Source organism: Carassius carassius, chromosome 2, assembly GCF_963082965.1.
Source record: "Carassius carassius chromosome 2, fCarCar2.1, whole genome shotgun sequence".
Classification (NCBI taxonomy): Eukaryota; Metazoa; Chordata; class Actinopteri; order Cypriniformes; family Cyprinidae; genus Carassius; species Carassius carassius.
The window spans coordinates 16,619,958-16,637,337 of NC_081756.1; the positions used below are offsets into that span (position 1 = coordinate 16,619,958).

Sequence of the window (17,380 nt, forward strand, 5' to 3'; positions counted from 1 at the left end):
GCTCGACGCACTGTCACAGAAACAAGAATGAGATGCATTCTAACATAACTGTGGCATTAAACTCAGTGAGGGCTCGTTTAATATATTGCACATACAGTATATAGGCCGTTTAGATTACTTGTTAAAGTGCAATGAAATACCTTATATCTGCAGACGATGTACGTCTGTTTGTGGATGGAGACTTTGTAACGGCCAAAACTATGTATTTTGCATGCATCACATTATAGTGCGGTGTGCATGAAAATAATAACAAGGCGGCAGATTGAACTTATTATCCATAGTGGTTCTCACGTAGTCCTTCTACGTCATCACCACATAGTGTGTTTTATAAGTTAAGTGATCAGTCTTTAAGAAAAGGACTACGTGAGAACCATGCACTATGGATGATAAATTCGCTCTGCCACCTTGTTAATTATTTTGTCTTTACTTTATTTGTGACACGCAAGAAAGAGTTAATCTCTCATGTATGAGAAGAGCGCGTTGCCGTATACCAGCCATTAAATGTGTGGGACACCAACTCGACGTTTTCTATCTCTTTCATTTCATGGATCTAACGAATTATCCGACTCGAAGCTTTACTACTTCACCGACTATATGCTCTAATCCTCCTGCGCGTGCGAGGTGTGTGTGTGAAATGCGGGCAGTAAAATTAAGTGAAATAGCTGGGCAGTTTAAAAGCCGAATTATAATAAGCAGCCTAATAAAAATAAAAATAATAGTTATTATTATTATAATCTAATACATTAATAGGAAAATGAGCCTAATATCGTCTTGATTATCAACAGAGAATTCTGCTTATGTCGATATCTCTGATGATCGCCAATACACGATACTATCGTCTATCGGCACAACCCGAATATATATACATATACATATATATACATATACATATATATATACACATATATATATACATATACATACATATACCTACATATACATATACATATACATATATATATATATATATATATATATATATATATATACATACATATACATACATACATATATATACATATACATACATATATATACATATACATATTAGGGGTGTAACGGTTCACAAAATTCACGGTTCGGTTCGATATAATACACTGGTGTCACGGTTCGGTTCGGTACGTTTAAAAAGAAAAAAAAAATTATTTATTAAAAAAAAAATTATTTATTAAAACTAACAAAGTGTTTTTTACATTGAGCAATGATGGAGCTATTCTTTACCCATCTTCTATGGTGTTTTCTTAGCAGCATACTGTATAAAACAAAAACAGCTCCTTAAAAATAAATAAAATAAAATGTTATATTATTGTAGTAGTTATGAACAAATACAAAGATGTAACTTTTTATATGGAACTCTACAACTCTTTATATTGAGTGTGTTTTTACTCAATTGGTTCTCTAAAGGGCTTATGTTTTTTGAAACAAAGCAGGAATTATGGTCTGTCTGAAATGGGCTCGTGAAGGAATATTGTAACAGGGCTCAATTACATTAAGCATGTTCTTAAAACCTACGTTTTCCACTACAGAGTAAGGCGCTCGCTCACTCAGTACGCGCTGAAGGCTCGTTGCAAAATGGCTAATGCGTTTAACACACCAGAAATAGAAGATCCTCCAATAACCAACAGGTCTGGTGTTTGGGTGCACTTTGGATTCCCTGTAAGCTATAATGGTGATGATAGAATCAATGGTAAATAGTAAGGTCTCATATCCGCGGCTATAACGTAAATGTAGCCTACCAATCGCCCTGGTGATGTCTTTTGCCCTGTTTGAATCCGTTGGAAATGTATGTCTAAATGCTGCGGGGATAGTTTGTTGCATGTATGTTTCTCCTTTTTTCGTCTTTACCCAGATACTGACACACTAATGGGATGTCGGCGTAAATGAGTTGACATGTTTCAAGTATTCCCGCTGGTGGTTTTTTTTTTTTTTTGTGTATTCCCGCTGGTGTAGGCTACCCTAGATGCGACATATCGTTGTTTTTTTATCCACCACTCTCTTGCCATCACCATTATAGCTTACAGGGAATCCAAAGTGCACCCAAACACCAGACCTGTTGGTTACTGGAGGATCTTCTATTTCTGGTCTGTTAAATGCATTGGCCATTTTGCAACGAGCCTTCAGCGTGTATTACTGAGTGAGCGAGCGCCTGACTGAGTAGCCTAACATAAACATATAAGTTGGTGTTTTTTTCTTCTTCGGGGGTGTCAGGGGCGTTGCCTGTTACGTCGTTTGGGTTATTGGGCTACCTTGTTGAACGCATATCATTATATTTCACAATTTTTTTTTTTCCAAATATAATTAATTAGTCCAACGAACCGTTCGGTCCATAATGCGTACCGCGTACCGAACCGAAAGCCTCGTACCGAACGGTTCAATACGAATGCGCGTATCGTTACACCCCTAATATATATATATATACACATATATATATACACATATATATATACATATATACATATATATACATACATACATACATACATTCTAACATTCAGCAGTTGGAGTAAGTGCTTTGATACACTACATGGCACCAACTAGCTTGAGTTCATCACAAAGTGATAAAACATGAACACAGCACCCATATGTTTCTATGGGCAACTGTGAAATATCCAGCTCAGCTGCTCTGTGCCACAAGTGACCAATAACTAACCACACCAGTGATGCTACTCATGATGGTTTTAGCTTGATGTTGATCTACGTGCACACATATTAATTCAAGGCTTAAGCATTATGGTTGTTATGCTGACTGCTGCATTTTTAAAAACTGTATTTCGACATGTACGTAACTGACCAGCTTACAAGGTGATTAAAGTGCAAACCGATTATGCGACACAATTGGCTGGTCATGTTGGGTTTCTCTGTGCAATTCTTTCTGCATTTTCTTCAGTTGCTCAGCTCTTCTTTCACCATGCCCTTTATTAGCACAGTAGAACTAGATGTCTGACAACATAGGGAAGACTCCATGGAATATTTCCATTCTGTTAGCTACTGCTCTAACTTTCTAGCTACCTTAAGTGATAAAACTGAAGAAGTTTCTTGACTAAAAGTCTGAATATGCATAAACAGAAAAAAACACATTTTATTCAAATTATTTGGAAATAGAATTTTAAATAAGAAATGCAGTATGCATAGTCAGTATAGATGTAAAAAAAAATCAAGCTCATCACAACCCTGAAAAATCCTTTTTGTTAACGGAAACTAAAAATCCTTTTCTTCATCCATTCCTGACTATTTTATAGTCTCTTTTCTCATACGCCTGTAAGTTAGAAAAGTGGCTATCACAATTTAATTCATACTTCTTAAAGATTCAGTACATCGAAACCAGTACCTTTTGGCCTTAACAAAAACAGATTCTTTCCAATCAGTGATTCCACAACCTCATCTGATCTGCAAATAACTGCTTCTTTTTGTGTGTGAGTGTGTGTGCGCATACACTTTGTTGAACTAATATGGTCATAACTCGAGGGGCTAAATTCAATTATACTCTAAAACATATGATAATGTATAAAAAAAACAAATTCCATCTAACTGCATTACTTTTAGCTCAACTTCAATTCTAAAGTTAGATATGCAAGAAAAACACAAGAAGGAACGAGGCATTGTTTGCTGCTCAGCCCCTAGCATCTCTACAATATAATCACCGCTCCATGTGCTATGTTAAATGTGACTGGGCTTTGTTATTATTATCAACTGATTTAAAGATCCACACCACATAAACATCTCAAACAGCCTTGCTACTTCATATAGTGGTCCATCTTTAAAGCGCCATAATCCTGCCATCAGTTCTAAACACAGCTCAGGCTGTGACGAACATTGGGCTGAAAATGCAATGAGTCACAGGTGGCTTGAAGAGAGAACTGGAGCCGTTTCGCACGCGTGTACAAGTGAAAAAGTCATGAGACCATAGATGAGACACAGCACTGAACGTGAAAAAATAAATACAATTATTCACGCACACAATAAGACCTGGCCACAGGAGAAAAACTACATAGTGCCAGTAACATAAAAGAATAAATAAATGTAGCCTACATTATTTTCTCACAGCAACAAATTTAACAGTAAAACATAAAGAAGGCCAAACCTGTGTTTACCTCAGACTGTCCATGACATTTTTTTTTTTACAACTGATAATAAGCTTATACTCTCACACTTTCAAGGTCTGTACACAGAGAATGTAAACAAAAGTAAGAAAAGGTTTTGTAAATATATATATGATAAAAATATAAAAATGTCATGTAATTTCATAGCCCCTTTCACACAGTAATGCCAATAAATTGCTGTAAAATTATCGGAATGACTTTACTGGTAAATTTAAAAATGCGCTGTTCACACGACAACGACGTTCCGTCATTTCACCTGTAAAACACACATCAGTTTTAAAATACAGGTAAATTCTGTGACATCATTAATGGAAAATGCCCATTAAACGGCTGCGCGTCCTTGTGTTGTGTTTGTTAACATGGACGGGTAAACGCAGCAAGTGTTTTTGTTAATGTTTTCATACTGGTAATTTATTGGTAACGGAATTTTTGCTGTAACGAATTTATCATTTTTTTCATCTCTTAAACGTAATTTACCAGTAAAGACTGAATGAGTGAAAGGGGCTCATGACTCAAACTGAGAAAAAGAAATAAAAGTAGCACAAACACACCTATAGAAAATTTTCTGTATAACAATTTTCCCTCACTAAAAATCTAAATCAAAATTGGAGCACACACATAGATGTATGTGTTCAATGTGCAACTTCTAAGTGCAATTCTCCAGCTCCCTTTTGATGAGATGAGGGCACACAATTTTATTGCATAAAATTATACAGAGTAGGATGAATTAAAATAATAGGGGAAAATATTTAATGGATTGATGACTGTAATTTATTTGTAGATCTATGCATAGGCCTGTCAAGATAACAACTTTTTGCTGTATGATATACTGCCCCAGAAATAATTGTGATAAACAATATTATTGTCATTTTAAGACCAATTTATGCCACTGAATACATAATCATAATATAAACGCATAATAATGCAAGAAGGCCAACACAATTTCAAATGACAACAAACTTTTAATCCTTAAGAATATTTAGATCATGGAAATTAAGTATCAAAATATGAGATACCTTAAAAAACTAGAATAAATGGAAAATAAACATTTTCTTACAAAAAGTGCAAAGTAACAAGTAGAAAAAATAAAAATTCACAAATAATTTGTATGGAGATTTTTTCCATCTTCTCTGTAAATTAAGGGTGCACAGTATTGCTGATAAACACAATTCCTACTTAGCAGTCAGAAGTCTGTATGCACAAAGGCACAGATCCCTAAACAAGGTCATATCTGCAGCAAATTTTTTGAAGCATTTTTTAAATTTGAACTAGCACCATCTACACCATTAGAAAAAGACACAGGCACAAGTGGAATGCAAAAAACATGGAGAAAATTTTTTTTATGTAAATATAATTGGCAATATATTGCGTCACCAAAATTATTGAGGTCATGTACATATATTGTGCGATAAGACAATATATTTTTTATTGCGACACGCCTATCATTCTGAAAGCTCTCATCTCATCATATGCAAAAGTCAATTTTGAATATATTTGTCTCCACAAGCACCAACAAAAGATAGGAGCTAGAATTATATGCTGCCGCAATTCAAACTAGGACAGGATGGAGTGCAAACTTAGAAAATTCCATTTACTTCCTTTCTAATTTGATATTTTATTTCCAGGTGGCCTTACAGATCCCATGTGAGGGAGAACTGATGCTACTGCTCAGTAAGAACAGGTGCTTGCAGGTCAAAATAACGTGTGAAACTGGTCATACTGAAACCTCAATTCATGAGCGTGACTGGAACAGTTCACTCATTCAAAGCACACTCAAATCACTTGAAGCCCAAAGTGAATGGCCTTATGTGCAACGAAGTAGAGAAGGAATTAAACTCTTTATAATTAGTTTAAAAACAAGAAAAGCTCTGATACAGTTTTATTTTAAACATGCCTTTATGTATGTGCAGAAATAAGACAGGTTAAATAAAAACCCAGCACTGTGTTTCAGTAGATTTACTTTACCGCACATGTTTGATGACCTTGAATCTAGTGTTTAAACATGACCTTTTACCCTTGGCTGACGCCGACTTTTTAGGCAATGTGGGCTTGACGTTGAAAAAATAATAAAAAATCTGCAAGCACCATATCCTACTCAATGAACTAACAAAGTTTCCATATTTATACAACTTAAAGATAACAAATTGCATGTGTCTAAAAAAGTTAAACAAACAGTCTGCTGATTTTCCATTATCTAACACACACATAACATAAACCAAATACTTTTGTTTAACCGTTTTACTTCACACTAGAATGCAAAAGAAGAGCCAATCAAGGAAAAACACTCTGTATACTCGATTTACGGCACAGACACTGGGACAACTGCTGCCCCACTTTTCAAGTGTTTGAATCAATGATTAATAATGTATGTTTTGTTTCACTTCAATACGAACACAACATTCTGACCAGCATAATAAGTGCTTATGGATGAAAAGTAAATGTTTTCCTGTAGTACTGAGAAAAGGCAATATTACTACGATTCTACTAAACAGACATTTTCATTAAATGTAACTTGTTCAAAAATATATTTAACTGGACACATCTTCATCTTAAAAATAAAACAGTATCAGACTACTGGAACAACATGGGTATACAACCCAAAACGTCACATAAGTAACTACTCCTAAACACAATTTTCATCCATTAGAAACATCCTGAAATGTGCACTGCGTTCACTCTAAAATGCCAAACAACGTTAAACTGAAATGTTTAGCAAATAAAGAAAAGTTCTCATCCGATCACAGTGAAACAATCAAACCCAAATAAATTTGAGAGCAAGGCAACAGGTGACTGACCCAATATTAAGAGCTGGCCCAACAACAATGTATACAAAATACTAATATTGTCACACTTATGAACCCTGTGGTTTATTGCTGTATAAGGAGTGTGCTGTTGTGGTCTATTGTGATGGGATATCAGGAATGTGTTTAGGATGGCGATGTACACGCTCAAAAATGAAAGGTTTCAACATTTTTTGCTGACTTTTCGCAGCAATGTCATAGAAGAATCATTTTTGGGTCCCCAAAGAACCTTTTAGTGAAGTGTTCTTGAACTTTTTTGTTGTTGTTGTTGTTGTTGTTGTTAATGTGAATAACATTTTAAACCTTTTTCCCTCTATAAATGACTTTTTGTTGAATAGAAAGAGTTCTTCATGGAACTACAAATGCAAATAAAGAACCTTTATTTTTATGAGTGTATGTTGTCTTTTGAAGTGTCAGGAGTGTGATGATTTGTGATGGGTTTTATAGTGCATATAAGAAATGTGTTGGTAGGCCTATATATCAACTAGTAACAGAGTTTATGGACTTCTGAACAGCCCCATACCTGTTCTTTGGATATACAGGGCAGAGAAGGTCTGCGGGGCATCTTACAACTGCCATAATAACTGCTGGACGTCTCTCCCAGAGAAACACAGCTGGACCTTCTCCTGGGTCTGATGACGGGAACTTTCTCCTCCGCGTTAGGAATCCGGCCGGCCGTCTCCCTCGGTGGGTAATAGTGATCAAAACAGAGCGCCAGCAGAGAACCGGAGACCCCCGCCGTACACGCCAGCACCGGCCTGAGGGACGGAGACAGACAGCCGAGGCTGGTGAAGGACAGCAGCCACACCATGCTGGCGAAGACCAGGATCAGGACGCTATGTTTGAGTTTGAGAGTGGGGATGAGAGTGAGCAGACCCACGCAGCCCAGCACAAACAACAACCTGCCCATCATTTGAATCTGATGGTGCTCCTCTCCCCACTGCAACAAGCGCAAGACCATCAAATCCCCCAAGTAGCATGATGCTGGCAAGGACAAAAGCCAACATCTGCTGCTTTCCCTCTTCGTCCGCCTCAGGTAAAGGGTGAGGAAGAAATACGCGCAGCCGATGCTGAATAAAGGACTGATGGACTGGGAGAAATCAAAGAGGAAAGTCCGCAGCTCCGAGACGCCGTGTTCACTCTGAAAACTCCAAGAAATGAAGCAGGAGAGCGCCAGGACTGCCAGCGCTCCCACGTAGAGAGCCGAGCCGCGGAATAGTTTGGACTTGAGGATATCCTCATTGCAAAACCTACAGACGTTGAACAAAAAGCCCCTCGGATGGTCTTGTTTTAACGGAGTGACGCAGCTCTTTACATAGCCGTTCCTGAAGCTCTCCGCGCTGTTTGCATTGCCACCAACACCATCGTGCTGTCTGAATTTACTGTGCAAAACCTCTCCTTCCTCCCGCACAGCCATGTTGTCCTCCTCCAGTGCTCTTTAAACTTTCATGCCTCCGAGACAAATTCTCCGGTGTGTCAACGTTTCACTACATGACGGCAAACGCGCTCCATGGTCACTCAAACGTGCTCAGGCATTTTGGCCAGAAGGAAAAGAGGATGAAATGTTGTTGTTTTTTAACAGACTCGAGCTCGATGTCGCCGTCTAGGTGCGACAATTTGTAACAATGACTAGAGCGCGAGAGACAGACGCGCGCAGCCAAACCGCGCCGCCTTCAATTTATGTCTGTATCTTTCATTTCTAGTATTTTTTTTCTTTCCTTAATGCGGCATTTGAACAATACTATAGAATGCTGAATATATCTATATGCAGAAAATACATAAGACATAAAACACAGCATATATGTATGCTGTGTGTGTGTGTGTGTGTGTGTGTGTGTGTGTGTGTGTGTGTGTGTGTGTGTGTGTGTGTGTGTGTGTGAGTGACTATTGTTAGAAACTTTGGAGTCGTGTGTAGCAGGCTATGTATACATACGTTGTCTTTATTATTTGTTTATACGCACTATTGTAGCATATGATTGAGCTAAGTCACTAATCAGTCAGGTAAATAGTTGATTATACTATCTTTTACGTTTTGGCTCAAGCGGCCCTTATGGTTTAAATGCAGCACCACAAGAGGTCACTAACATGGTTCCCTTTCATAGGTCACTTCGATGCTGCGGTGACGTCACCACGTATGGGAACACCTTCGGTGTGACGAATGTCTGAAGCCCTATACCATCCCGCCAATCCTATTGGCCAAATAGCGTGTGGCACCGCCCAGCATGCGTAGGCATATATATACCTGGTGCCGCGCGCCATTTACCTCAGATTTTGATTCCTTCAGTACGAAGCGAATCTTCTGTGCCCTATTGTCTCGCGTTCTCAGCGATCGTCTACGAGCAGTATACTCCTCTCCGCGGACGCGATGAGTTTCAAAAAGTGCAAGGACCCATGTACCAGGTACATCGTTCAGGGGGACACTCATGACAGGTGCGTAGTTTGCCTAGGCTTACACCACGCACAGGAGGCGCTTAGCGGCCTTTCTTCATGCCCCCATTGCGATGGCCTGCGACTCAGGGTGCTTCGCTCTAGGGTAGATGTGTTCTCCGATGTTGCCGTGTCTAACCCCCGCCACACCACTTCTGCGACTGCCGAGGCACCGCACGAGGTGATAGCTTGGGGTGACACGTGTGACATGGAGTTCGAGGACAGTTCAGCGATGGAAAATTACTCTCCACATCGCTCGCTCTCCCCTACCCTAATACACAGGAAAACTTTTGAACCTGTCGTCCAGGAGGTTTCGAGGTCCTGGAAACAGCCGTTTGCGGCGCGCATCACGAACACTGCGGCCGCGGATTTCGCCACCATTTCGGGCATGGCGAGTCATGGCTATACAGCGATACCGCCGGTGGAAGAGACTCTCGCCGAACATCTTGCGCCTAATTCGGCCGCGGCGTGGAAGTCCCGCCCCCTCCTCCCCTCGAAGGCGTGTCGAGTCACGTCTAGTTTAGTGGGAAAATCCTATATGGCCGCTGGCCAAGCGGCTGCTTCGCTTCATTCTATGGCGGTCCTTCAGGCCTACCAAGCGGAGCTGTTAAAAGGATTGGACGAGGGGGACGGCATTACACCTGAGGCGGTCAAGGAACTACGGCGAGCAACTGATTTGGCGCTTCGGGCTACCAAACATACTGCTCGAGCAGTGGGACGTTCCATGGCTGGATTAATTACGGTTGAGCGCCACCTCTGGCTTAATCTCACCGATATAAAGGAAAAGGATAAATCTTTCCTCATGGATGCCCCTGTGTCTAAGGACGGTTTATTTGGAGAGGCTGTCACTTCAGTGGTGGAGAAGTTCAGAGCAGCGAAACAGCAATCAGCCGCTTTCCGCCAGCTGATTCCCCGCAGACCCAGAGAGGTTGAACGCCGTCAGGCGCCCACGCGTTCTCGCTCAACCTCCTCTCACCGCCAGCGAGTGCCCTCTCGGGAAGACCCTTCACCTATGGCGCCCCCTCGCAAGGACTGGGGCCCTAGGGTTGTTCCACCGGCTCAACAACGCCAGCGAAAAAGGTTGAACCTGAGTTCGACAGCCAATGCCTCTCGTTCTCGGGCACCTAACAGCAGCTCCTGATTTTTTCGCTGCCTGCCAGGGACTGTGCCCTCCACTAGAGAGCGCTGTTGGACCGCTTTCGCGCATCCAACACTCTCATTGCAGTCCCCACGATCAAACCCTGACTGTTTCGCCGCAAACAGCGCCTCGAATAGCATTGGAGCGAACTGTAACACCAATCGCTTCCTCAGACACTATGCACGATCCAGTTTTCAGAGCTCGAGGAGCTTTAAAGGGTCGTCATCGAACGGCCCGTCATGACGGCTCGCACAGCCGCCGCTGTTTCGCTAGCGGCAGAGCCCGATGCTCAATCTGTTGGCCTAATTCCTGCCGTGGACACGTTTCAGGATTACGTACAACGAGATGCAACGCCTGCTATGCATATACTTCCCCTGTGCACGAACACCGTGAGTCTTTCGTGCCCGGACATTTCTATGTGTGCAACAGCGTTGCAGGAAACGAACATTTTGAAACCGCTAATATTGTTTCGGGCCGCGTGGGAACGCTTGCCCGGCATTTCTCAATGGGTGTTACGCACAATTTGTCACGGATACACCATTCAGTTTCGGAAAGGCCCACCCCCTTTCCGCGGAATTCTCTCCACGGTGATGAAACCGATGGACATGGCGGTGCTGAGACAGGAAATGTTAGCTCTACTGAGCAAAGGGGCTATAGAAGAAGTACACCCCTCTCAGATGGAGTCAGGGTTTTACAGCCGTTATTTTGTGGTACCAAAAAAGGACGGCGGATTACGACCCATTCTGGATTTACGCCGTCTAAATCTTGCACTCAGGTCGAGCAAATTCAAGATGTTGACGGTAAAATCTATTTTGTCTCAGATTCAACCAAACGACTGGTTTGTCACGATCGATCTGAAGGATGCTTATTTTCATATTCAGATCATCGAGAGACACCGGAAGTTCCTCAGATTCGCTTTGGAGGGCAAAGCGTATCAGTACCGCGTTCTTCCCTTTGGCTTAGCGCTAGCTCCCCGTACATTCTCAAAATGCATGGATGCAGCTCTGGCCCCGTTGCGGCTCCGGGGCGTCCGTGTGTTAAACTATCTGGACGACTGGCTGGTGTTAGCGCAATCTCAGACTCAAGCACACTCTCATCGAGATATTGTGCTGAATCATTTACACAGCCTGGGTTTACGCACAAACTTCCAGAAAAGTGTGTTAATCCCCTCTCAACGGATTACTTTTCTGGGTATAGAATTGGACTCTCGCGCGATGACAGCAAAGCTTTCTGTCCCGCGCGCTCAGTCGATTACGTCATGCGTTCAGCACTTCAGGGCGGGTCACACAGTGACAGTGAGACTGTGCCTCAGAATGCTAGGTCTAATGGCGGCGGCGCTTCCCGTGATTCATCTGGGTTTGATTTACATGCGCCCGTTTCAGTGGTGGACGAAACGACAGAATATTTCACCCCGTTGTTCTCCGCATTGAACGATCTCGGTGACGCGGAGGTGTGTGATGTCGTTAAAACAATGGACATCAGCCGAATTTCTCCTCACCGGGGTTCGGCTGGGAATTTGTGCTTCCCGAGAGACTGTCACGACAGATGCGTCTTTGACCGGGTGGGGAGCTGTTTGTCAGGGGCGCCCAGCCCACGGAGTGTGGACAGCGGCACAACGCAGCTGGCACATAAACAAATTGGAATTACTGGCGGTTTTTCTGGCTCTCCAGTATTTTTCGAGTCTACTGACCGGCCGTCATGTGCTTCTCAGAACGGACAACACTGCGGTCGTGGCTTATCTGAACCATCAGGGAGGATTACGTTCTCGCCCCCTGTGCAGACTGGCGAGGCGTATTCTTCTTTGGTCTCACGACAGATTTCTGTCGATCCGGGCTGTTCACATCCCCGGACGACTGAACTTCGGAGCGGATTTACTATCCAGACAGTCTCTGGAACAAGGGGAATGGAGATTACACCCCCAAACGGTGAATCACCTATGGCATATTTTCGGGGAAGCGAAAGTGGATTTATTCGCGTCGAGCACGACTACGCATTGCCCGCTATGGTTCTCCCTATGCCCTCCATCACCCCTGGGTCTGGATGCGCTAGCTCACAGCTGGCCCAGGACCAGTTTGTATGCGTTTCCTCCGATTCGGCTGGTCCCAGCGGTGTTATGCAGAATACGGCGGGACAGAGTGGGACAGCTGTTGCTGGTGGCTCCGCGATGGCACACACAGCCGTGGTTTGCGGATCTCATCAATCTGTTAGCGGGCTGTCCGGTGGAGATTCCCCTCAGACGGGATTTATTATCGCAAGCACAGGGACGGATCTGGCATCCGAGGCCAGATCTGTGGAACCTGTGGGCGTGGCCTCTGAGCGGAGTGAGTTGATATGTCCCGGTCTTTCTGCTGAAACTACCGAGACTATACTGAACTCTAGAGCAGTTTCTACGAGACGCTTATATGCTCTCAAGTGGAAACTGTTTATGACATGGTGTGAAACTCATGATGTGGATCCAGTTTACTGCCCTGTGGCTTCAGTACTGGAGTTTCTTCAAGACCGTTTTTCGGAGGGATTGACACCAGCCACCCTGAAGGTTTATGTGGCAGCTATCTCAGCTCACCATGAGCATATAGGTGGTGTTTCAGTGGGTCGTCATCCACTGGTTTCTCGCTTTATACAGGGTGCGCGACGGTTGAGACCTTTCCGCCCTGTGCGAGTTCCTTCATGGGATTTATCCATTGTGTTACTGGGTTTGTCAGGGCATCCGTTTGAGCCCCTGGAAACTGTATCGGATAAGCTCCTGACTCTGAAGACACTTCTTCTCATGGCTTTATCCTCCCTCAAGAGAGTTGGGGATTTACAGGCTCTCTCTGTCTCACCCTCGTGCATGGAGTTTGCACCAGGCTCTGTGAAAGTGTTGTTGCGACCTAGGCCTAATTATGTTCCTAAGGTCGCGTCTAATCCTTTTCATTTTCAGCAGGTGGTCCTGGAGGCTTTTTCTCCTGCTGCGACAGAGTCTGGAGATCTAAGTCTTTGCCCTGTGAGGGCGTTGAAGACTTATGTGGATCGCACTGCCCCATGGCGTGAGTCTGACCAGCTGTTTGTCTGTTTTGGACATAAGAATAAGGGCCATGCAGTTACGAAACAGCGCATGTCCCATTGGCTGGTGGAGGCTATTTCCTTGGCCTATGAGGCGCGCGGGCTCGCTTCGCCCTTAGGAGTAAAAGGTCATTCCACAAGAGCAGTGGCTTCTTCTCAAGCCTTTCTCAGTGGATCTTCTTTGAATGATATCTGTGCTGCGGCAGGCTGGTCCTCACCAAGCACTTTTATCAGGTCTTACAGTCTGGATGTGAGGATGGCTCCTGGCTCCCGGGTTCTCTCCGCTTGAGCAGATGCTTCCTTGGATCCAAGCTATCAGGTACGTCAGGCGTGATGGTATAGCGTTCCCATACGTGGTGACGTCACCGCAGCATCGAAGTGACCTATGAAAGGGAACATCTCGGTTACGTATGTAACCTTGGTTCCCTGAATAGGGAACGAGATGCTGCGGTTCTGGCCGTGCCATACCTTGATAGCTTTCTTCTCTTCTTCGTCATGAAATCTGAGGTAAATGGCGCGCGGCACCAGGTATATATATGCCTACGCATGCTGGGCGGTGCCACGCGCTATTTGGCCAATAGGATTGGCGGGATGGTATAGGGCTTCAGACATTTGTCACACCGAAGGTGTTCCCATACGTGGTGACGTCACTGCAGCATCTCGTTCCCTATTCAGGGAACCAAGGTTACTTACGTAACCGAGATGACATTATGTCACGGCCGAGTTATCAACAGTTTCTTACCAATGATTGGGATCCAGAGGCTAAGCTGGTCAAGGAACCCAATAATATTACTGTGTTTTATTTGTAACACTGCATACTGTCTCGTCATTATTACATTAATCTAATTTTGGATGAGTTTCTCAAGCCTGCCTTTTCATTCTTTCAGTTCTAAAAGCAAAATCAACCAAAACTATCAGCAAATATTAACCAAATACCAACTGTATCCGTTAGCATTATCTAATGCACTGTGAGCTAACAATAATTGTTTTATTAACTTACATTAAAGGATTAGTAAGTAGGCTGATGCAGTAACTTAACAAAATGGACCTTACTGTGAAGTGTTGGCCAAATAATAGATTTAGGAACATTTTATATAGTATAATTAGAGTATTTTATATATACATACCATATTCCTTTTGGGAATTATTTTAATTGAAGTTTACACCTTGAGGACTGTCACACACCTGGACTCATTTTGTGTGTTTTTGCCCCTGTGACCCAGTTTCTGTCTCTATGTGGTTTGATTAGTTCCCAGGTGTGTCTAGTCATTTCCGCATGTGTTCCATGTCCCTGTTAATTTAGTCATTCCATCCACCTGTGTTTTCCCTATTATCCCTTGTATAAAAGCCTTGTCCTTTCAGTTCTGTTTTGTCGGGTCTACTCGTCTACTTGTTACTTGTCAACTTGTCTACTTGTCCGCTTGTTACCTGTTACTTGCCACTTGCCACTTGCCACCTGTTATTTGCTACTTACCTTGCCTATGTTTGATTTAATAAATCCTTGTTTCATTTATTCCTCGGCTCCGTGTTCCTTCCAGCAGCGTAAGCCGTGACAGAAGACCCGACCTAAAAAGTTAAAAAAACTGCGTGTTTTCCCTCAGTTTTGTTTTCCGTTTTTTCACAGTCTTTTTCTTTCGGTAGTGTGTCATGGATCCCCTCTATCGCCCCGAATACCTCCTCCTCCTGCTGGAGCAGGAGGGACTTTCTCTCGAGGACCATACTAGACGGTTTCTCTTGATAGCTAATGCCACCAGCTACCCGGACCACGCGCTCTGCACCTTTTTTCACACCAGCCTGAACTCCAGGTGCAGAGCGTTGTCGCCCGAAGATGGTCCTCGGGAGGATTTCGCCGCATTCATAGAGTGGAATCTGGTGAGAAATGGGTCACCTCTCACGGTCGGCCCAATGGAGGATCTCGCCAGGTCCACTCTGGACCCAGAGCCCAGCCTACAATCTCCCCACGGTACGGGGCATAAGCCCGAGCCCACCGATGACTGAGAGCCAGAGAGCAACCCGTCAGACCAGGTGCGAGAGCCGGCGACACTGCCCACCACGAGGGAGCAAAATGTGGAGCGCCAAATGGGTCAAAATGAGGGGGTTTCCAATTCACCTATGCCAGATCCTCTGTTAAGCCCAGGAAGGGCTCCTGATCTTCCGTTAAGCCCAGGACGGGCTCCTGATCCTCCTGTAAGCCCAGGACGGGCTCCTGATCCTCTGTTAAGCCCAGGAAGGGCTCCTGATCTTCCGTTAAGCCCAGGACGGGCTCCTGTTCCCCCGTTAAGCCCAGGGCGGGCTCCTGTTCCCCCGTTAAGCCCAGGACGGGCTCCTGATCCTCCTTTAAGCCCAGGACGGGCTCCTGATCCTCCGTTAAGCCCAGGACGGGCTCCTGATCTTCCGTTAAGCCCAGGACGGGCTCCTGATCTTCCGTTAAGCCCAGGAAGGGCTCCTGATCTTCCGTTAAGCCCAGGATGGGCTCCTGATCCTCCTTTAAGCCCAGGACGGGCTCCTGAACCCCCGTTAAGCCCAGGACGGGCTCCTGAACCCCCGTTAAGCCCAGGACAGGCTCCTGAACCCCCGTTAAGCCCAGGAAGGGCTCCTGATCTTCCGTTAAGCCCAGGACGGGCTCCTGATCCTCCTTTAAGCCCAGGACGGGCTCCTGATCCCCCGTTAAGCCGAGGACGGGCTCCTGAACCCCCGTTAAGCCCAGGACGGGCTCCTGAACCCCCGTTAAGCCCAGGACGGGCTCCTGATCCTCCGTTAAGCCCAGGACGGGCTCCTGATCCTCCGTTAAGCCCAGGAAGGGCTCCAGCCCCAGAGCTTACTCCAATGCCTGCTCCTCCAAAATTCCCACCCTCCCACCCACTCCTGCCTCCTCCTCCGCTGTCGTCTGGCTGCCCCTCTGCTCGCCCTCAGCCTACCATCATTGTGGTGCGAGCTCAGCGGGACCACCATCCTCCAGCGACGCCTTGGTCGGCGTCTCCCTCACCTCCACCTCCAGCCTCTGAGGCCTGGACTCCGCCTCGGCCCGTTGACCCGTCGGCTCCACCATGGCTCCTAGCTCCTTCCTCTCCGCCGTGGCCCGGCAGTCCGCAGGCTCTGCCTGGCTCCCTCGTCCCTCCGGCTCCGCCTTGGTCTGGCGTCGTCCATCCTATGCCTCGGGACTCCACTCCTCCGGCTTCGCCTCATCCCTCCGTCCCTCCGGCTCCGTCAGGCTCCTTCATCCCCTCGGCTACACCTCAGTCCTCGGTCACTCTGGCCTCACCGCGGCCTTCCGGATCCACATCGCCGCGTCAGTCACCAGAGCCATCAGTTCCGCCTAGGACCTCCGGCTCCTCCCCGTCACCCTGGCTCTTCGGCTCTCCGTCTCCGCCTCGGGCTCCTCCTCCACTTGCTCCGTTGCCGTGGGTCGAGTCCCTGGAGTCGGTGACCATTCCTCCTCCATGGCTCCTTCCACCGTCGGCCCCACCTTGGGCCGTTATGGCTGGGTCCTGCTGGGTACCTCCTGCTTCAGATCCTTCCTGTCTCCTCCCTGGCTCCTCCCTCCGTCATCTCCTTCCTCTGTAGTCCCGGTCTGCTGGCCCCCTCCTGGGAGGCTGTCCTCCACCGGAACCTCCTCCCAAGTTCCCACCCACGCCTCCCTTTGTTGTTTCTACGGTGCGAGGACGCACCTACCGGGAGGGGGGAGTACTATCACACACCTGGACTCATTTTGTGTGTTTTTGCCCCTGTGACCCAGTTTCTGTCTCTATGTGGTTTGATTAGTTCCCAGGTGTGTCTAGTCATTTCCGCATGTGTTCCATGTCCCTGTTAATTTAGTCATTCCATCCACCTGTGTTTTCCCTATTATCCCTTGTATAAAAGCCTTGTCCTTT

At 45.2% G+C, this 17,380-nt stretch overlaps 1 protein-coding gene across 1 annotated transcript in view; it reads right to left on the reverse strand.

The window, feature by feature from the left end:
• LOC132104507 (cGMP-inhibited 3',5'-cyclic phosphodiesterase 3B-like) overlaps window positions 1-8,487 on the reverse strand; it is a 56,042-nt gene extending 47,555 nt beyond the window's left edge. Inside the window, exon 1 of the mRNA XM_059510034.1 lies at window positions 7,425-8,487. Coding sequence (XP_059366017.1) covers window positions 7,425-8,318 — 894 coding nt within the window. The 5' untranslated portion in view covers window positions 8,319-8,487. The remainder of the gene's footprint in view (window positions 1-7,424) is intronic.
• Window positions 8,488-17,380: the final 8,893 nt, after the last annotated feature.